The sequence below is a fragment of the Argopecten irradians genome, chromosome 1, assembly GCF_041381155.1.
Source record: "Argopecten irradians isolate NY chromosome 1, Ai_NY, whole genome shotgun sequence".
Classification (NCBI taxonomy): Eukaryota; Metazoa; Mollusca; class Bivalvia; order Pectinida; family Pectinidae; genus Argopecten; species Argopecten irradians.
In genome coordinates, this window is record NC_091134.1 from 27,259,239 (window position 1) to 27,283,144 (window position 23,906).

A 23,906-nucleotide genomic window follows, 5' to 3' on the forward strand; every position below is an offset into this window, starting at 1 on the left:
TAGAGGTGTTATATTTTATTTATTTTTTTCCCGATAACTGGTCTTCAACGCTGACCTTTTATCTTAACTTATTTAGGTATTATTTGACGTACTCATTTATAGCGATAACACTTTATATTTATAGATCATTCAATTCATCCTAACCCTTGTAACAATGTACACACGAACTTATATGCGGACAAGTTTAGCTTGATAATAACTACCTTTGCATTATTGGAAATCTGATCTTATTGTTATTTTTACACCAGTTTGCTGTTGATTTTAAGACATCTGTTTTTAATAACGAAGTCATAAATTGAAAACAAAATTGCTAATTCATTATGTTTTTGAACTAAACAGGTACGTATCAGTTGTCATGCCATATACACAGTCAAAACTCTTCCCCTCTGTGGTGGGACCTATCTTATTAAATGTTTCATTTGACCTTGGCAAACATTTCATCGAAATACCTGTATACTATAGTACTTTGAAAACCGATATAGAAACAACAGATTGAATAAATTGCTATTTTGGGTTTACACAATTATTAATTAATTACTATTATGAAGAAACCACAGTTTGACCTTGCTGGCGATGCGGTGGTGCTGTCACAACCGATATTGCAAGCTTGTTCCATGTCCTTACTGCCTATGGGAAGAATGAGTGTTGGTAAGTCTGCGGTCTTGATGGTGGTTGGACAAAACGATGGTCGTGTCTTCTGCTCCTTATAATTGATGTGGCGGTCAGCACGTAAGGTGTTAGTTAGATGTCTATAAAGCCATGAATGATCTTCTACAACATTACCTGTTGGACCTTGATTCTTAGCTACTGCAAACGTGCCAGTCAAGCGACGTCTGGAACACTGCAGTGTCTGCTGAAGTCATCCATGATGTACCGGGCTGCTTTACGCTGGACCTGTTCTAATTTATCAATATTGGATTGAGTATGCGGGTTCCAGATGACTGATCCATACTCACTGATGGGACGCACTAGGGTGGTATAACAGACAGCCCTCAGCTTTATTGGAATTTTTTCAGGGTCCTCTGCACGAAAGCATTCGTGGAACTGGCTTTCTTACAGATAGCTTCAATATTTTTATTCCAGGAGAGGTTGTTTTGGATGTTGATTATTCAATACTTGGCCGTCCGGACTGTCTGCAAGTCTCGATCATGGATGGAGTAGATTTAGATCAATGAATCCCTCTTCCTGGTTAGCCGGATAGCTTCACATTTCTCTGTGATAAAACTCATTTGCGATATTTTTCTTCCAATCCTGCAGTCTGTCATGGTCTTGTTGAAGTTGGGCAGAGTCGTTACGACTCATGTTAGTTCTGTACAACAAACAGTAATCTGTGAACAGACGAGGAGTAGACGTTATACAAGAAGGTAGGTCGTCGGTGAAGACCAGGAATAGTAATGGCCCGGGGACAGTTCCTTGAGGATCTCCCAATGTTACTGTGGGTGTAGTTGACTGTTGGCCAACAAAAACTACATGTACCTTCTGGGTTCTGTCTGTCAGGAAGCTTCTGATCAAGTTGAACGTGTTTCCAAAGATTACATAGTAGTGGAGTTTAAACAGAAGCCTTTGATGTGAGACTTTCTCGAAAGTCTTCGAGAAGTTTACATGTCATCTTATTTGGGTATTCTTTGTCGATTTGGTCACTTTTGTTTTGTTTCCGCGTGTAATACCCCATGCAAAGTAATAAAGTTATTAAAAAAAGAAAACCATCAAAAATAGTCCTATTTCATATACATGTACTATGAGCGCCATGATCCCCCCGAAATTTCTTGTATATATTTATTTAGGTAACGATAAGTCAAATAACATGTAATAAATGAATGAACAAAATAAACACTCATCAGGTATCAGGTAAGATACGCATGTCAAAACATTTCATTACATAACTCGAGTTAGCCATATTAAGAATGATATAATTTCAGATAGAGGCTATAAATGTGACTGTCGCCTGATATAGCTGTGTCAGGGTCATCCCATAAACTGACCGTGAACATTATCTACCGGGGGCCCGGGTCTCCTCAGACCTCCAAGCTGTATTATAATGTCACCAATTACGAAATATTCACGGTAAGTACCATTCATTAGAGTCGTGCCTTGGCGTTGAGCGTTTTTTATTATTTCTGTTTTGACCTTGTTACTTCCTAATAACATTGTTATCATTTAAGAAGTTGCCAGTGTTAGAAAATGGGTAAAATCCCGGAGGTAAAACCACCGACCTTTGGTCAGTATATGGCAACTGCCGCACGTGAACTTCTACTTCTACACAATTACGTAGAGGGTTAGGCCTAGTGGTGATAAAACACCTTATCCATACGCACACATGGTCTTATCAAATTATTAATCATAGAAAAATTAGTGATATGGACATTATTTAGAAAGGTATGTGGATATTAATTTGCAGAGAAAAAAAAAACCATTTCGACCTATGTATATATCGAGTTACGTGAAATAACCCCCATGTGTATGTAACATTATACATTTGTTGACTGGGTTTGAGGTCAACATGTGTCTATTTTTAACAAAAGGACAAAATTTTTGCCTGATCTATCTTTATACAAGCCGAAATATACCGCGCGGCTAGAGATAACTTCTCTTTAGCTCGATTGATTGAGCGTCAGTCTAGTAATCCAAATGTCCCTAGTTTGATTCCTAGAAGAGACGGTGATTGAATTGAATATAAAATTCATCACCATGGTATACCCGTCCTTTCAACTAAATTTCAAATAATGTTTATTATGAAAGTAAGATACTGTTTTTCCTTGGCTGATTTAGGCGCCGGATGAAAACGGAAGGCTACCATTGAACATCTACCTCTACGATCAATGTCGGTCAATCACACACAGCAGTGACATAGTATACATCCTACATACCGAGTTCCGCCGTCAGTATTGCCGCCTGATCATTGAAGTGCCACTAGCCTCGGACTCGACGGGACAGACCTTTGAACTTTGTAACTTTAGCATCAGAAGAGGTCATAACATAATAGGAAGATTCAACACAACCATAATAAAGTAAGATATACCTCATTGTAGTCAGTGAGGGGGGAGGGACGCAGGGTGGTTGATCAACATCAAGAAGGGGCTATCACTTTGGGCCGTTTTTACAGCCAATCAGTGATAAGCAAAATATTTTACATAAACATACATTAGGGTAAGCTGCATATTGTATGCTGTTCAGAATATCCGATTTTTTTCTGTGCTCATGGTTATTTCAGAGGTCAAAAGTCAAAGAGTAAAAATTCACATTTTCATTGTTTAAGTCCTAATTGATTAGATATGAGAAAAGAGGTACAATATTTGGCAGATTTTGTCTGTTAAAGTTATTTTGCTGTTAATTTCACTGTAGCAATATGTAACTTACACATTTGATATTTAAACATTGACATGTAACTTGATGATTTAGCTCCCCAAAAGCATTTATCGGCCTATAAGAGAGCCTAAATCTAGGAATCATATATTCCTTGTTTTGAATAAAGCGCCTTGAATCACCGCCATGTTCAGTGACTTCGGGTTTTGTCGGATTCCGAATCGTATCACGTGACTGCCGGTCGACATGACTTGCACATGGTGAGCAAGGTGTTTACGTTTCCCTTCTTGCTAATATGAGCAAACCATGCTAGTATTTGTCCACAAATTGAGTATTTGAAACATCCAGTTTACACATTGCTGTAAAATATTGTGTGTATCAAATAATGCAATGTGCGAGCATTATTTTCTTTGTAGATCCAGTCTGCTGAGGTCGACCTCATGTTTTGTTGATGAAAAATTGTTGACATTTTCTCTTGATTTCACAACTCTCGTTTTAATTCAAGATTGTCGCACGATGTCCAGAAGAGTTCGGAATGGTTCGGCATCTTTCGAGCTTATTTTTCACGTGTACACGTTAAAACCATTTTTTTTACTTTTATAATAAAAAATACTTCCAGTGCTGCGACTTTATTAAAAGTAATAAAATTAGAAAGTCTAAAACTCAGACAGACGAAAAAATATGTATAACACTTAAACAGCTATCATTATGACAAAAAGAGCGAAAGTTATAGACCATACAACTTTAATATTGGGTTTGTTAAGTTCAGTTCAGAAAACCGATGAAAAAGTAGTGACAGTGACATAGTTAAGCAATTACATGTATTCTATTTTAGCATTAAAAACTTGAATATTTTTTGCTGAAAATTAAGATTTTGCGCCGATTTGATACCTTGAAATTGATGTTGAGTACTGCAAAAATGATCATGACATGAACTGCTTAAGATGATTACATCATAGGGTCACATTGGCTAGGTCACGTGCATACATTAGGTCATATTCAATGAATGGTATCATCTATCCACTAATCATATGCTGTTTTCCAATGTTTAGAGCACGATTTAAATTATTTTGACTTATTTTACCTGCTTAGTTTCAAGCAATGCCTTCACTGAGGTAGGATGTTAGAATTATGCCTGCTGTCCCACTGCATGAGCGTGAAAGGCGACTAAATTTGGAATTCTAATTTCACGGTTATTGAGATGTAAATATTTAAATTTTTCAACTATTTCAAAGCTTTAAACTAATGTTTAGCACTTGTTTTCTATTTTATCAGATCTACTTTATTACATCCAAACGTCATATTTGCTGGGTGAAAATAGCAAATATGACCTAGATGAAAATAGTTTACATTTTCATTCATTCCACAGCTTTAGAGTGACGTTTAGAGCTTAATTTAAGTTCTATAATGATCTGGTTTTAAGATGGCAGCTTAGGGTCATATGAGCTGGGTGACGGCGATGAATTAGATCATATTAAATGAAAGGTTCTGTAAATTATGTATCTTCTGAATTTTCTATATATAAAGCAAGTGTTTAAGCTATTTAAGTTTTTTTAATAATATAATCTCAAGAATCCAGAAAATGACCCAGCAAATATGACGTTTGGATGTAATTGTCTAAAGTAGATCTGACAAAATTCAAATCAAGTGCTAAATATTACTTTAAAGCTTTGAAATAGTTGAAAAATTGAAATATTTTCATCTCAATAACCGTGAAATTAGGATTCCAAATTTAGTCGCCTTTCACGCTCATGCAGTGGGGAAGCAGGCATAATTCTAATACCCTTACTCAGTGAAGGCGTTGCTTGATATCGAGCTTATAAAACAAGTCTAAATAATTTAAAATTCCTAACATGGGAAAACAGCATATACTTAGTGGACAGATGATACCATTAATTCAATATGACCTAATTCATGCGCGTGACCTAGCCAATGTGACCCTAGGATGCAATCATCTTATATAATAAGCGGGTTATGTCATGATCCTTATGCAGTACTTAACATCAATTTTAAGCTATCGAATCGGCGAAAAATCTTAGGTTTCTGCAAAAATATAGGGTTTTAATGCTGTAATAGAATAAATGCTAAACTAGGTCACTGTGACCTACTTTTTGAACTTTTTATCAGTTTTCTGAACTGAACTTCACAAACCCAATATTTACAGGCAAAATCTGCTATAAATGATCTCTATTCTAGTATTTAATTAATTAGGATTTAAACAATGAAAAATGTGAATTGTCACCATTTGACCTTTGACCTCTGAAATTACCATGAACGCAGAAAAACGGATATTCTGAATAGCATACAGTATGCAGCTGACCCTAATGTATCTTCATGCACATTATTTTGCTTATCACTGAGTGGCCGTAAAACGGCCCAAAGTGATACCCTTTCTCTAATGTTTATGCTTGTAAAACAGAGCTGCCGATGACATGATTGAGAAAGTGGTTGTTGACATTTCACCTTTGAACAACATCTGGTTTATAACGTATGATGGCATTACCATTAATTACATCACAATGGAGATGACAGTGACTTACATCGACCAAAGTATGCAAACAGAAGCTTCGTCAGATCCCTTCCTGGCTAGACTCATTAGCAACAATAAAACTATCTGGACGGGACAAGTAGCAATGCTGAAAACTTCCATCGTGAGTTACCATAACAATCTGTTATGAAATAGAAACAACATTGACGAATTAATCTGTATTTATTAATATATATTGCAGATTTATCTGCTCCTGAGGATAGGTATTAGTTCTTACGTCATTGTTTTGTGTGCTAAAATGATGTTATGCTCAATAACATTCATAAACAATTAATACCTTCCAGAGCAAATATTCTGCAACAAACAGATACAGAATACTTCGTTGCTTTCGTTCAATAACTAAATATACCTCTTTGTTCTTACTATGTTATCTACAATTTCGACAAACACATGAAGCATAAGCACATTAAATATTTCTAAATGAGGATGTAGAAATGCTTTCATAGCTCCTGTCTCTGTAGTGGTGCGACACCTAATCTTATTCCAACGTGTATTGTCGCTGATGTTCGCAACGTACACTCATCTACATCACAACATTTTAAATCTAAGCAGAGAAATGATGATATACTAATTCTATTAAAACTTTAAAAAGACACGTAGAATCATGTACAAAAAATAAAAGGACATTCTGTCCTCCTCCTCCTACCAAGCCCTGTCCTTATATCTCCTTCTTCTCAAATCTCCTTCACCAATTTCTTTTCTTCCCTGCATCTCTTCTTCATTATTCCTTCTCTCATCCGCCTTTTTTTCTTTTATCAAAAATAGGCTATGCTTTCTGTTCAAAACAACGTATTTGTGAATGTGTGGATGCATGTTTAGGACACTATCTATATTGTTAATGTTTAATTATTATATAAAATTGCCATGAAATGTCTTTGAAAATAAAAGAAATACAAAAAGACATTATAAAAAGGAATAATATTTTTTCATTCATTTTGTTCTATATAGAAGGCATAGGATGTACCTATCATGCTAAAATAATTTGACATAACCCTGCTTAAATGATAACCTGTATTGTTTGTGAATCCTTGAATTTTATTTTCACAGGGGGGATGGGTAATGAATACATGAGTTTTATTCTAATAACCCAACTTTATATTATGGCTTTATAATAAAGTACAATTGTCATAAAAAACGTTTTAACTATAAAATTTTAAAGGCTTTGACGGTTTTCCTTGCCTGTACAAACTATCAAAAATACGATAGATGGGCATTTAAATATTTGATTCTGTTTACTTTTCCAGGAGTATTACCAAAAATTTATAGTCTTGACGGCGATTGTTAAGATTCCAGACGTCAATCCTCAAAACCTGTGGTTTCACTATAGTCAGAATGGCTCAAACTACCAAACGGAAAAAATTGTTGTAAGTATGCTGGAATTTCTGTTGTTTAGTACTATATCAACTGTTATGTTACGAATACATTCGTACTCTTACATATATGACAACCTACAATAGATATGCCATTAATACATCCATACCCAGGGGAGGTATGTCAATGAAACGTCCATACCCAGGGGAGGTATGTCAATGAAACGTCCATACCCAGGGGGGTGTCAATGACACGTCCATACCCAGGGGAGGTATGTCAATGACACGTCCAAACCCAGGACAGGTATGTCAATGACACGTCCTTACCCAGGAGATGTATGTCAATGACACGTCCATACCCAGGGGAGGTATGTTAATGACACGTCCTTACCCAGGAGATGTATGTCAATGACACGTCCATACCCAGGAGAGGTATGTCTATGAAGCGTCCATACCCAGGGGAGGTATGTCAATGACGCGTCCTTACCCAGGGAAGTTATGTCAATGACACGTCCATACCCCTGGGAGGTATGTCAATGACACGTCCTCGCCCAAGGGGAGGTATGTCAATGACACGTCCATACCAAGGGAAGGTATGTCAATGACACGTCCATACCCAGGGAAGGTATGTCAATGACACGTCCATACCCAGGGAAGTTATGTCAATGACACCTCCATACCCCTGGGAGGTATGTCAATGAAACGTCCTCGCCCAAGGGGAGGTATGTCAATGACACGTCCATACCAAAGGAAGGTATGTCAATGACACGTCCATACCCAGGGGAGGTTTGTCAATGAAACGTCCATACTCAGGGAAGGTATGTCAATGACACATCCTTACCCAGGGGAGGAATGTCAATGACACGTCCATACCCAGGAGAGGAATGTCAATGATACGTTCATACCCAGGAGAGGTATGTCAATGAAACGTCCTTACCCAGGGAAGGTATGTCAATGACACGTCCATACCCAGGGAAGGTATGTCAATGACACGTCCATACCCAGGGAAGGTATGTCAATGAAACGTCCATACCCAGGGAAGGTATGTCAATGACACCTCCATACCCAGGGAAGTTATGTCAATGACACGTCCATACCAACGGGAGGAATGCAATGACACGTCCATACCCAGGGAAGTTATGTCAATGACACGTCCATACCCCTGGGAGGTATGTCAATGACACGTCCTCGCCCAAGGGGAGGTATGTCAATGACACGTCCATACCAAAGGAAGGTATGTCAATGACACGTCCATACCCAGGGGAGGTTTGTCAATGAAACGTCCATACTCAGGGAAGGTATGTCAATGACACATCCTTACCCAGGGGAGAAATGTCAATGACACGTCCATACCCAGGAGAGGAATGTCAATGATACGTTCATACCCAGGAGAGGTATATCAATGAAACGTCCTTACCCAGGGAAGGTATGTCAATGACACGTCCATACCCAGGGAAGGTATGTCAATGACACGTCCATACCCAGGGAAGGTATGTCAATGAAACGTCCATACCCAGGGAAGGTATGTCAATGACACGTCCATACCCACGGGAGGAATGCAATGACACGTCCATACCCAGGGGAAGTATGTCAATGACACGTCCATACCCTAGGGAGGAATGCAATGACACGTCCATACCCAGGGAAGGTATATCAATGAGACGTCTATACCCAGGGAAGGTATGTCAATGAGACGTCTATACCCAGGGAAGGTATGTCAATGAAACGTCCATACCCAGGGAAGGTATGTCAATGACACGTCCTTACCCAGGGAAGGTATGTCAATGACACGTCCATACCCAGGGGAGGTATGTCAATGACACGTCCATACCCAGGGGAGGTATGTCAATGACACGTCCATACCCAGAAGAGGTATGTCAATGACACGTCTATACCCAGGGGAGGTATGTCATTGAAACGTCCATACCTAGGGAGGTATGTCAATGAAACGTCTAATGTCAATGACACGTCCTTACCAAGGGGAGGTATGTCAATGACACGTCCATACCCAGGGGAGGTATGTCAATGACACGTCCATACCCAGGGGAGGTATGTCAATGACACATCCTTACCCAGGGGAGGTATGTCATTGACACGTCTATACCCGGGGGAGGTATGTCAATGACACGTCCTTAGCCAGGGGAGTTATATCATTGACCCGTCTATACCCAGGGGAGGTATGTCAATGAAATGTCTATACCCAGAGGAAGTATGTCATTGACACGTCTTTACCCAGGGGAGGTATGTCAATGAAACGTCTATACCCAGGGAAGGTATGTCATTGACACGTCTATACCAAGGGGAGGTATGTCAATGAAACGTCCATATCCAGGGAGGTATGTCAATGACACGTCCATACCCAGGGGAGGTTTGTCAATGAAACGTCCATACTCAGGGAAGGTATGTCAATGACACATCCTTACCCAGGGGAGGAATGTCAATGACACGTCCATACCCAGGAGAGGAATGTCAATGAAACGTCTATACCCAGAGGAAGTATGTCATTGACACGTTTTTACCCAGGGGAGGTATGTCAATGAAACGTCTATACCCAGGGAAGGTATGTCATTGACACGTCTATACCAAGGGGAGGTATGTCAATGACACGTCCATACCCAGGGGAGGAATGTCAATGACACGTCCATACCTAGGGGAGGTATGTCAATGAAACGTCCATACACAGGGGAGGTATATCAATGAAACGTCCACACCCAGGGAAGGTATGTCCATGACACGTCCTTACCCAGGGAAGGTATGTCAATGACACGTCCATACTCAGGGGAGGTATGTCAATGACACGTCCATACCCAGGGGAGGTATGTCAATGACACGTCCATACCCAGAAGAGGTATGTCATCAACACGTCTATACCCAGGGGAGGTATGTCATTGAAACGTCCATACCTAGGGAGGTATGTCAATGAAACGTCTAATGTCAATGACACGTCCTTACCAAGGGGAGGTATGTCAATGACACGTCCATACCCAGGGAAGTTATGTCAATGACACCTCCATACCCCTGGGAGGTATGTCAATGACACGTCCTCGCCCAAGGGGAGGTATGTCAATGACACGTCCATACCAAAGGAAGGTATGTCAATGACACGTCCATACCCAGGGGAGGTTTGTCAATGAAACGTCCATACTCAGGGAAGGTATGTCAATGACACATCCTTACCCAGGGGAGGAATGTCAATGACACGTCCATACCCAGGAGAGGAATGTCAATGATACGTTCATACCCAGGGGAGGTATGTCAATGAAACGTCCTTACCCAGGGAAGGTATGTCAATGACACGTCCATACTCAGGGGAGGTATGTCAATGACACGTCCATACCCAGGGGAGGTATGTCAATGACACGTCCATACCCAGAAGAGGTATGTCAATGGCACGTCTATACCCAGGGGAGGTATGTCATTGAAACGTCCATACCTAGGGAGGTATGTCAATGAAACGTCTAATGTCAATGACACGTCCTTACCAAGGGGAGGTATGTCAATGACACGTCCTTACCCAGGGGAGGTATGTCAATGACACGTCCATACCCAGGGGAGGTATGTCAATGACACATCCTTACCCAGGGGAGGTATGTCATTGACGCGTCTATACCCGGGGGAGGTATGTCAATGACACGTCCTTAGCCAGGGGAGGTATATCATTGACCCGTCTATACCCAGGGGAGGTATGTCAATGAAACGTCTATACCCAGAGGAAGTATGTCATAGACACGTCTTTACCCAGGGGAGGTATGTCAATGAAACGTCTATACCCAGGGAAGGTATGTCATTGACACGTCTATTCCAAGGGGAGGTATGTCAATCACACGTCCATACCCAGGGAGGTATGTCAATGACACGTCCATACCCGGAGGAGGTATGTCACTGAAACGTCTATACCCAGGGAAGGTATGTCAATGACACGTCCATACCTAGGGGAGGTATGTCAATGAAACGTCCATACACAGGGGAGGTATATCAATGAAACGTCCATACACAGGGGAGGTATATCAATGAAACGTCCATACCCAGGGGAGGTATATCAATGAAACGTCCATACACAGGGGAGGTATATCAATGAAACGTCCATACACAGGGGAGGTATATCAATGAAACGTCCATACCCAGGGGAGGTATGTCAATGAAACGTCCATACCCAGGGAGGTATGTCAATCACACGTCCATACCCAGGGGAGGTATGTCACTGAAACGTCTATACCCAGGGGAGGTATGTCAATGACACGTCCATACCCAGGGGAGGTATGTCAATGAAACGTCCTTACTCAGGGGAGGTATGTCAGTGTCAAGACCATACCCAGGAGAGGCATGTCAATGACATGTCCATACCCAGGTGAGGTATGTCAAAGAAATGTCCTTACCCAGGGGAGGTATGTCAATCACACGTCTATACCTCCCAGGAGAGGTATGTCAATCACGCGTCCATACCCAGGGGAGGTATTCAAATGATGGGGAGATATGTTATAGACACATCCTTAGCCAGGGAGGGTGTGTCATTGACACGTTCTTACTCAGTGGAGGTATACCAGAAACATGATCTTACCCAGGGGAGGTATGTCAGTGACATATCCGTACCCAGTCGAACATTCGAATGCCATAAGAAGACCAATTACCACCATCGAAATGTCTAAAGAGGAGGGTTGATGGTTGTTTGGTCCCGAAGTGATAGATAGATGTTTTGTTCTAATTATTATACAAAATGTTTTAATGATTTAAAAGGATTTGTGTGACGTTCTTTTCTCTTACTGACTTGTCTGAAGACATTATGTATCTTACATATCTTTCCAATACCGAGATAGTTTTATCAGGTTGCTTGAAATGAGTCTTCGTTGAAGTAACCGGTATTGAATAACAGGGATCGGTCGCCACAGTCTGACAATCCTGCCATATTTGGTAATGATCGATATGTTTAGGCGAAACTAAAGTTAGAATCTGACAACTCTCGTTGTCACAAAGTTCATGAAGAAGTTCTGCCGAAAACTGACTTGGGAAGCATTCAATTCAACTATAAAAAAATAAAGATAGCGATTGCTTATCGTATTCATTTTTAATTCAGTGGCCGAGTGGTAGCAATTCTTACGTATTTGACTTCCCACAAGTGATCACCTACTACTATTTCTCCACCACTTCATGCACATCGATATGTAATATTACTACAGAGTGGCTACCCTGTGAGTATGTTTCTGTATACAAACTGATTTAATTTTGCGTTTTTATGCCATAACACTTTTTATGGTGACTTCAATTAACATTTTCTGAATTAGTAGCATTGCCTTGATTATTATTATTTTCTTTGCTAATTTTAATCTCCCGCAAAATGTATAAAAATATATATCGCACAAAATAGTTTGTTTGTAGTACTAAAATATTCATAAATACCATATTATTTACAAATTACTCCATCTAAAATGTGTCACATTATCAAATGACGAATCTTGTTTGGGACTTATCCAAGCAATCGATATTTATATTTTCTATTAAATATTTTCATAATCTTGTAACTGACATAAACTTTAATTGTTTTATTATTCTTTATTCACTTGATACTACTTCTAATGATATCTTCTAGGAAAACCGATTATGGTAAACAAAACAATGAAGACGTCGGTCCGTCATACATCTAAATTAAATGTGTATGTGTTTCAGTAACAGATTATATGAATGTTGTCAAGGATTATAACAACACTCTGTTGAGGAGGCTAATATACACGTTGGACCGAAATCTGGACACATGCTTTGTTTTAGCTTCACCCATGGATTCCCCTCCAGTGTTGTGGTTGAGGATAACACAACTGGGATTTTTTAATGTGATCTCACAACGATTTGTGGTCAGTATCACAGGGGAAGGTATTGGATGCGGACGAACTGGACAGAGAAGTCTCCAGGTAATGTTAATGGACACAAATGAGGTGTACTAATAAAATGTTTTTTAAATAGGCCCAAAATCTTGCTGAATTAGGATTGCCCTCTTGATAACTATTTCAAATTTGTTTTTTAAGTTCTCTAAATGTAACCTTTCAGCTTCTTCTTCTATCATGCAACAAACATTAAAATCACAATTCATTTAATAAACAATATAAATAACGGTTAATTAGATTAAATATTTAAAAAAAAAAATTTAGATAAAACAATAAAATCGAATGGCTTAGATAAAAAAATAAAATAATCTTTTAAACATTAAAATCAAGATAACGGCGTCTTTGAATTTCTCTACAGGTTTTTACTTCGGGGCCTGCATACAACACTCAATGCAACATCGACTCTGAAGTGGTGTTTTGTAGCATCTTGTCAAACAATACCATTGGTGTTAGAACTCAGTGTCACATACAATGTGAATGTGACATGTTGTCACAATGCTCGGATATTCATGTTGTGATGAAAAGTTTGAACAATGATGACTGGAAAATGTGCGAACTCAGTGTCACTGACGCATGAAAATGTTAAAAACTCGACGTCATTCTGTTTTTATTTATTACTTGGTCTAATAACTGTGTAGATATAATATAAATACGATATGAATACAGCATTAAACAGAATGCACACAAAAGGAAATGAATACAGGGAGTTCTTGTGTGGCAAGTTCTAATACAGGCTTTGACTTTTTTGTTTGGTTAAGTTTCTATTAATTTATGATTTACCTGTACCAGAAAAGTCGGACAACCACGACCGTATGATTTACCTGTACCAGAAAAGTCGGACAACCACGACCGTATGATTAGTACAAGATAAATGAGACAACTCAACACCTGTGGTAAATATTGTAGCTGATTCATATTATTGAATCTTATGATTTAAACCCCACTGTGGTGTAAGGGAGATAACTTGCCACTAAACGAGGTGTAGTGTAAAGGAGGTACAATAGTCTTTGAAATACAAATGCGTTATGATACAGTAAGTCTGTAAAAATGGTGATTTATGTGAATTGTTGGCGTGGTATATAATGACTTAGTATAAGCTTTTACATTTGATACGTTAATATAATAAGATTTGTTAGGCCAAGAGCTAAGAGGGTCCCACATGCACCCCTCCCCCACCACACCTCCGAACCAATATTTATCCGAACCCTAATGACCCACTGATCACAAATCAAAATGTTAACATTGCATAAATTGGGATGAACTTCCGGTTATGACGTCATCAAGTTGGCCGCCATCTCGAATTTGACTTAGAACACTGACATTTTTCAACCAACCTAATTAGACAAATGATGAATTAAAATGACAAGTATAGAACAACAAATACATATCAGGACCACATAAAGCAATATATGTAGTGATTTCTAATAACGATGATATTTTTCAACCGAAGCAGACAAATGAGGTATCAAAATGACCACAGTTTTAGCAATTTTTGTTTATATTTGGCTTGACGCAACAAAAAGTGTTTCCCAACAACTAACTTTTATTCGTAATCAGTTATTTGACCTTTTTATTATTCAGTAAAAACAATAACAACAACAAAAATATATAGAGATGTTTAAGAGAATTATTTTTATGCCACTATTTGGTTTACAAAACATCACCGGGTGCGTATAATTGGCATATGATTGCTATTATTTCCAAACCGCTGACACTAAAGCTTCCTGGTGTTTTAGAATTTCCTGAATATAACATTGGCGATTTATATCTGAATTTGGATTTAAAGTTGGATGAGTATCTTAGTGGGACTCAAAATTCCCTAACATAACCGATTTCATGTTCAAAATTTTGTAAACTAGTAGCATCCCAAAATGAATTATTACAGCACAACGCCAACTAATAGGGTATAAAATTAAAACTTAGATAAGCCAGTGTTTCCGTTTTTATCATGACAGTTTCCGGAAGGTTTTGTGTCTTTTAGAATTAGCACATCCATTTGATTATTTCCTGTATATAACGTAACGGAATGTCAGATGGTTACTACAATAATACATGTTTCTTTCACTGGTTCTCAATTATATTCAATATCATTGTGCGTGCTTTCTCGCCAGAGTGTGGTCTTGATTCCGATGAGCTGATGAGCTGATGTGACATTACATTACCGGTTTACAACCGTGGTTCTAACTTGTCAACCGTCCATGGCCAGAGTTAACATCGGGAACATCGGGTTCATGGATCTGGGAGCTCTTCCTGTGTCCAACCCGGTGATTCACATATCGTTTATGATGTTCAAGGCTTCTCCGGCATGGCGGAAAAGACACCAAATCCATATTCTTCAAACTGCTGAGTTTATTCTCCTAAATTCGTATGACGCACAATTCCTAAATCGTGTGAACCCTTAGCGACCAAAGATGGCACAGGTGAATGCTTTGTGGTTATAGATGAGGTCTGCAGTGAAGTCTCACTCTTTGCCAACAGCATGTTCTATTTAACAGAAAGATCTGGTTACTGACATTCCGCTAAATGGTACGCGACGTTTCGCCAGAACGAACCGGTTCGTCTGTCACATCTTGTTTGAGGGTTCCAAGTTGGAACCAATGTGGCCGCCAGTGAAAGATGTTCAGTTTTGTCCTATTAAAAACACTGCATATATATGCATGTTCTAAATTTACTTAATGGTTTCTCCGCACTGCTGGCTCCTGTTTACTAAACCCAGCAAATGTAATTTTATATGTTTTGCAGAAATTGCTACTGAACTTATCATATGTTACATTCGGAGACAATGAGTTTTCATCAGCAAACATAACGAAAATGACTGAGTAAATATTAGCATTAAAATATGAAGCATAACACATTCAATAGCATTTATTTATTACTTGTATAATACCATGTTGTTGTACGCCATGTTGGATTTTGCGTACTGGAACGTGAATGTACCATTTAACGAACCCGTTCCAAGTTGGCAAATCCGGAACGTTCCTCTAAATGGAACACGCGGCAGGTTTGGAAACACTATAGAAAAGCTTTTATGGATAGTCTTCAATGGGTCCCCCCATACACCAGATGTGACACAACCAGCACCTTTAAGGGAATGGGAAAACTCTCCAGAAAACTCAATAGTTCGTTGCAAGTGCTTTTCAGGCTTGGCGAAGAGTAAAACATTTAATATTAACAACCTCGAGTATAACCTTTGCCACCAATGGTCGCACGAGTGTTCACAAGGTTTTTGAATGGTGTTTTAAACGAATTATGGAGCTGTATGCTAGGGATAACCAATTCCACCATTCGAATAATGTGGATCTGGTGTAATTTCTATTATGCCGGGGGAAGTTTGAAACAGCATATACGATATGTTATAATCTGGAAGAGCTCCCATATCCGTGAACCAGTTGTTCCTGATATGAAATCTGCCCATGGATGGGTCATGAAAGATGACAGACTAGAACCACACTGGTAATGTACTGTCACATCAACTCGCCGATATCGAAAACGATACTCTGGCTTTCGACGATTTGGAAATTGATATATCGATTACACTGTTTCGAACTGCATGTACCAGCTACCAGACATGCCGAGTCACTTCAGTGGATAGAGCAGTGAGAGGAGAAAGCACGCACAATGGTGATACTTATCATTGATAATCTTTGAAAGAAGCACGAGACACTATAGTGACCATCTGACATTCTGCTTATGCTATTCATAGGAAATAAACAATGGATGTACTCATTTTCAAAGACACTAAAGTTTTAGAAACTATTAATGATATTAACGGAAACACAGGGTTAGGTTACATATGTTACGCTATCAGTAGGTGTTGTGCTATAATAATTATTTTTGAGACGCTGCAAGTCTACATAATTTCAAGCATGAAAATGGATTATGTTATGAAATTTTAAAGTTAAGAAACTGTGACTTGTCCCACCTAGATATTCTGTCAACATTTCATTCATTTTATCTTCTTATAAATCGCCAATAGTCAATGTTCTATCTAAAGACATCATAATACATCACGAAACTGTAGTGTCAGAGGTTTGGAGTTCGAAAAATAATAATCATATGCCCAGTATACAAACCAGGTGATATTTTGGTACCAAATGATGGTATATCAATAATTCTCTCTTTTTTATTTGATTATTTGATCCTGATGTGTTTTTGTTGTTCTATTATGGTCATTTTGGAACCTATACATCGATTGAAAAATTTCACATTTTACTCAAATTCGAGATGGCGGCCATCTTGATGACGTTATCACCGGAAGTTCAACGCAACTTATGCAATGTTTACGTTTTGATTTGCGATCAGTGGGTCATAAGGGTTCAGAAAAACATTGGTTCGGAGGTTTTGGGGAGAACGAATGTGGGACCCTCCTAGCCCATGGCCTATGTATCTGTGTTGGTTAAGTACCAGTCATCGTCACTGGAAATCATTTAAGAATTTGTTTAATTTTTAACGAAATAAAAATTACATTTGAGTCAACTTGAATTGATCAAATGTTTGATCTTATCATTTCATTTCTCGTAGAGTTGAAATTATATGCTTTCTCTCGAATATCCAAATTATGAAAGATATTAACAAAAACGAGTCATTTCTTGTGCCATAAAAACGTGTAGTGATATTTTCTTCACTTCTGCTTGAAAAGGTGTGCATATAAAATCACAATTAGAATTGATTTGTACTGCTCATAAGCAGATAATATATGTTTTAATGTTTGATGATGAAGCGCTATGTTATTAATTCAGACATTGGCTCAAATGTAAAATATTGAGAAGCATTAAAGCAAGGAAACAACCGTTTACTGCACACTTCTATTTGTAATCCAAATTTGATGTTACTAACATAATATGAAATTGTCACATTTGAAATAATTTGCTTTGTCATTTTTGTCGGTGATGTTTTCGAGATGAACGTAAGTACTTTAAGTGATTTGATTTTAAAGAACGATGATAGTAGTGTGAAGTGAGTAACTTTTGTTACTGAAGAAACCTAATATCTCGTCTGGTCCATTTAAATAGATACAAAATTACAATTTGTTGCAAAAATTACAAAAGGTGTAACACGTTTTATATTATTCAAACACTTTATTTGTAAATACAATATACATGCTTATTATCGACTTACGTGTCGCAATGTATATTTTCTGACGTTTGTCTCAAAAAAATCTTTGAAGATCAGTGTCAATTGATTTGCAATGTCAGTGTTGTCTGATAAGAAAATGTATCTAAAATTAGAACTGGTTCAACCCGGACACTGTTCATGTATCACGCTATTGCCACCAGCAAACACTTATATACCGACACACGAATGTCTAATTAAAAATGACTTCTTTCTTTATGTCGAATTCAGGAAAGCGCAACGAATATTTAATTATTCTTATGTAAAATACCTCTCGATTTATCATGCGTTGTTTATTCACACAAGTTCTAGTAATTATCTCTAAATTTATCCTGCGTTGTATATTGTTAGTTCACACATATTCCAGTATACATCTCTAGATTTATCATACGTTGTTTATTTTAAGTTCACACAAGTTCTAGTAAGTAAACATCTCTTAATCTATCCTGTGTTGTTTATTGTAATTTCACACATATTCCAGTATACATCTCTAGATTTATCACGCACTGTTCATTATAAGTTCACACATGTTCCAGTAAACAACTTTAGATTTATCCTGCGTTGTTTTTTGTAAGTTCACACATAATCCAGTAAACATCTCTAGATTTATTATGCGTTGTTCATTGTAAGTCCACAAATAATCCAGTAAACATCTCTAGATTTATGATGCGTTGCTCATTGAAAGTTCACACATGTTCCAGTAATCATTGTCCACACTCTGCATGAGTATATGAACGTCCGTACATTCTGAAAGCGTGGTACATGTGCATTGTATGGTGCATTGGGTCTTGGTAGCCACTATAGTATTTGACACAAGCTCGCAAAACACCATGTCTGACTTTATACTACATTTAGAGTTGTGGGTAGGCCCTGATGTTCCTATCTGAAAACGAAATTTGAAATCATGTATATGAGAAATGTTTAACAAATGATATTCAATTCTCTTAGTATATTAAGATGATACTGACGGAGTAGAAAGACGAAAAATGTTTCTAATTGATCAGAATGACAACAAAAGAAAGCTCGAGATTTTACATGGCTTTTAACACTGCCCAAACTAGGGATCGAACTCGGGACATCTGCCACACTACTAGTCGAACGCTTACGTAATCGAGCTATTTAAAGCTATATAAGAGAAAGTATTCACCAGGGATGCAGATATAGGCATGTAAATTATAGTCTCGAGCGTATAATCTCAGCTTGTAGATTTTTACTATTTTGTCTAAAGCATGTGATGTTCATGTTTTACCTGCAGACTTTTCTGTCCTACACGTCCACAATCGATACCTTGCCCTGTGATGTTGACCACAAACTTCAGACTTGTCACGCCGAACAGACTCAGTTTTGTAATTCTCAGCCACAGCATAGAAGGTGAATTCCCGGGTAATGGTAAATCCAAGCACGTATCCAAATCTTGGTCTAAAGCATAAGGTATTCTCCTCAACAATGAATTGTCCTTGTCCTTTACAACCGTCAAGTAATGGCTTACTGAAACAGGAAGAATTTAGCTTGATTCTTCTTTGATTCTAAAATGGCACACCGAAACCATTCTTGGAAATGAGACCTGTCGATATTAATGCTCTCAATAGATATGACATTTTATGGATATATAAACCTTTAAACTGACTAGGCTCTCCCGATCTTTGTATTCTGATTAATAATTTCGCCTTTTTGAGACGTATGAAACCTATTGATTCGTGAACTTATTAACGATATGTAGTACTTACAAGGTAGAAACACAGCGGTAAGACACGCCCGAACGCAGGCATCGGCGACGAAGTAAAAGTGGTTGATGACCAAAGGAAATCCAAAATCATGTCATTAGCAGTCCACTGAATCAACAAAATCATGTCTATAAGCAGTCCACTGAATCAACAAAACCGGGTCTATTAGCAGTCCACTGAATCAACTAAATCATATCTATTAGCAGTCCACTGAATAAACAAAACCATGTCTATTAGCAGTCCACTGAATCAACAAAATCATGTCTATTAGCAGTCCACTGGATAAACAAAATCATGTCTATTAGCAGTCCACTGGATAAACAAAATCATGTCTATTAGCAGGCCACTGAATCAACAAAATCTTGTCTATTAGCAGTCCACTGGATAAACAAAATCATGTCTATTTGCGGCCCACTGAATAAACAAAATCATATCTATTAGCAGTCCACTGGATAAACAAATGTATATTAGCAGTCCACTTAATAAATAAAATCAGGTCTATTAGCAGTCCACTTGATAAACAACATCACGTCTATTACCAGTCCACTGGATAAACAAAATCATGTCTATTTTCAGTCCACTGGATAAACAGTACATCATGTACATGTATGTTAGTGTCCCACTAAATCAACATAATTTTAAGTAAATAGATATTTTATAGCGTTAAGTATAATCTTACTATGACGCTTTTTGCACCAGAATACCTGCACTATATATACAATATACTAGGATTGCGCTCAATGTATTTTGTATATGTTTTATATCGCCAATTATATTGATGATTACGTCAATTCAGCGTTGCACTATCTAATTAGTGTTATGCTTCTAATTGATGACTGCAATAATCCAGAAAATAAAAAGGATTAAAAATAACCTAATGCGGTTATTTATCACTGATTAATTGCTTCTGAACGAAAACGGTACTACAAATGAATATTCGATAATGATAATAGTGCAGATGTCACTGCTGCTTTGTTACTTACCTCCGAAGTACTTACCGTCAGTTCAAGTTTTTTCTCTATTTTGTATCAACCTCAAATACGGACATTCACAATATGATGTCAAGAGTACTCAACACATGTAAAAAAAGAGATGATATGTAGAAAAATCAGACTTACCTGTAATGCTTTCCTGTAGAAATAAGTACCATTTATACTGTAGTAGATCAAATTTGTCTGTGAAACAGTAGTGGTGGTCTCAACAGCTGTCACCACAATAAAATCTTCATAATATTTCTGAAAAATATTCCACAGAAAAAAAGATGTCCTTTTAATATATATGTGAATATTCGCTTTGCACTAGAACATTTGGAATCATCATCGATTCTCCGTTTAGAGAAAATGCCAATTACTTACGATTGATCGTTCAAGCAAAACAAATACAACGATTTAGATATACCGAAACAATGTGGTCAAGCACAATTAGTCCCACCTTCGGGTAATTGTCACGTCATATTTTGAGGTGAATTGGCGTCACAATTCTTGTAAGGTGGGGCTAATCGACGGTAAATTGCATTTTATCAACGTTGTATTGGTACAGCTTCTCAAAACCGTATTGACATCATGTCTAGATATACTTACTATTGCCGGTTTCTCCAAATCGATATGCGTGCTCCCTATAACGTTACCATTGCTTGTCATATGTATGTAGAACGGTTGTGTCTCACCAGTCATACCCATGGAAGTGTTCACGAACGCCACAGCCATATATACAAACACGTAATCTATGCCTCCAGTATCGTGGACATTGCTATCATCGAGATGAAGATTTTCCAATGATGAAAAGGTTATGATTACTCTTTCAATAGTCTCGTTATCTCCCCTATAGTTTAAAAGAAAATTAAAGAATTATAAAAAAAATGCAAATATTCAATCATTTGTCTTCGTTTTATTATTTAAACCATTGTAATCTTGAAGGCTGAACATATAGGAGAGAAATTTCGAAAAACAATAATTATCATTTAAATAAATCATCCATATTATAGTGAAATGTATCAATGTGCTAACGGGAATTTCTACTGTGATACAACGTCCCTATTACAAACCCAGACCATAGGATGAACGACAGGTAGAACAGAATAATGACTTAAAAACCCACCGTGAATCCTAACGTTGTTATCATGTTATGTCAATTGTGTAAACTATTTATCTTTTATAGTTTCATTTTGTAATATCGCTCCTTACCTGATAATCGTTGTGTTGGTCCTGACAAAAATATTATATCCTACTGTCACTTCACTTACAGCACAGATAGCGAATATTTCTCCCGAAGATAATATCAACTCGAAACTGCCGTAACTGGATCCTAAGGTAGTCTTTAATTCGTACCTAAACGTTTGTACGTGTGTTACAGAGCATGAACGCAAGAAGCCGCTCGATATCGGAGATGTCTACAACATAAATTAACAATTTCAGTATTAAACCCATGCAAGCTAGTATCAAATCGTCGGACTATGAGCTTCAAAATTAATGAGCACAAATATCGGATACTGTTAGTAGCGTAATTAGGAAGTGCTGATCATGTACAAACCAGGACGTGAATACTAAGTTCCTCACTAATGTTGGACACATTTTTTCATTCGGGGGGGTGGATAAACATATCGAGTTGCCATGCGCTTGCAGAAAAAAAGTAAAATTTCCCAAACAAACTTTGTAGATGACGTACACATGTAGATGACAGATTCCGAAATTAGCCTATCACTCACTGAATTCGAGAAAAAATAACACAAATGGACTCGTTTGAACAGGAGTTAAACTCCGATAATTTCGACGATTTAGCGATGTATTTAAACAAGAGATCTCAGAGGGATCTAAGCGCCCACCAAAGAATGATCTATGTCTTACAATGGAAAGAGGGAAACTCAAGATGGTTACCTGTGGCTATCTTGTTCACAGATCGGTACCAAAATTCAATATGCACGCACAACTAATGTGCTAGAGGAACCTGCACATGAAATTCGAGACAGATCCCTTTAGTACTTTCTGAGATATAGCAGTAACAATCTTCAATTATCAAAATCCAAGAATGCAACATGTCGGCCATCTGAGTGCCCGATCGGTCCCAAAATGCAATATGCACAACTAGGGACCTAGGGGAACCTGCACATGTAATTTGAGGCTGATCCCTCAGTACTTTCCATGAAATAGTGGTAACAAACTCAATTATCAAAATCCAAGATAGCGGCCTGTATGTCATCTTGTTCACCGATCGGTCCTAACATGCAATATGCACAACTAGGGCCCAAGGGGAACCTGCAAATGAAATTTGAAACAGCTCCCTTCAGTACTTTTGAGAACTAGCGGGAACAAACTTCAACTACCAAAATTCAAGATGGGGCCTGTCGGCCTGAAAGATCCCTTCAGTACTTTCTTTAAAATAATGTATTTAGGCTGTTCAAAATGTAAATGATAATCTATTTGCCGGATTTTCGGTCTATTTAAGCTCATCAGCATCAGCTTCTAGGCCACCTTGAATTCTCTTTTTTGAATTATATATCTTGGTTGTGCATATTAAGGGCTATTGGACTTGACTATGTCACTTGTAAATGGGTATATGCAGAATATCTGAAAGAAGACTTTTAACTTAAGTATTCCAATTATTAGCACAACATATGTCTGAAATCAAGTAAAGAACACAATGGTGTTGTCAAAAAATATCTATTCCAATTTAATTTCAAACTTAATTAAAATCAAATTCCAGAAGTGTACGAAATAAGACACCACTATATGTTATGGTCTAAAATATCAATAATTACATGTATCCTATCATATCTTCAATCTATGCGTATTTACCTTTAGAATATGATGATAACACCATATACTAAAATAACAGACCTAAACTTGAGCCGAATATCGGTCAAAAAAACCTTCACGAGGCAGACATGTTGTTTCCATAAGAATAGTTCGTATGAGGCCATTTAGGGTAAGTTGCGTGATGAAATTATAACAAATAATAATAATCCTACTTACTTTGATTTGTAAAAAAAAAAGTAGGCAAACTGGAAATGGCTGCCCAATATATCATCACAAAAGTAATA

At 37.8% G+C, this 23,906-nt stretch overlaps 2 protein-coding genes across 2 annotated transcripts in view; one reads left to right on the forward strand and one right to left on the reverse strand.

Moving 5' to 3' along the window:
• Positions 1-542: 542 nt before the first annotated feature.
• On the forward strand, positions 543-13,704 carry LOC138320868 (uncharacterized). The gene is made up of 8 exons (XM_069264185.1): positions 543-648; positions 1,940-2,064; positions 2,770-3,008; positions 5,723-5,954; positions 7,096-7,215; positions 12,233-12,347; positions 12,823-13,061; positions 13,393-13,704. Exons 1-8 carry the CDS (start codon positions 543-545, stop codon positions 13,609-13,611), a joined length of 1,395 nt encoding a protein of 464 aa, XP_069120286.1. The 3' UTR covers positions 13,612-13,704.
• A 5,789-nt stretch (positions 13,705-19,493) lies between these two features.
• The window catches only part of LOC138320944 (uncharacterized), a 36,542-nt gene continuing 32,129 nt past the window's right edge, over positions 19,494-23,906 (reverse strand). Inside the window, exons 9-13 of the mRNA XM_069264310.1 lie at positions 22,054-22,259; positions 21,451-21,691; positions 20,989-21,105; positions 19,874-19,978; positions 19,494-19,634 (exon numbers count right to left, since the gene is read on the reverse strand). Coding sequence (XP_069120411.1) covers positions 19,632-19,634; positions 19,874-19,978; positions 20,989-21,105; positions 21,451-21,691; positions 22,054-22,259 — 672 coding nt within the window. The 3' untranslated portion in view covers positions 19,494-19,631. The remainder of the gene's footprint in view (positions 19,635-19,873; positions 19,979-20,988; positions 21,106-21,450; positions 21,692-22,053; positions 22,260-23,906) is intronic.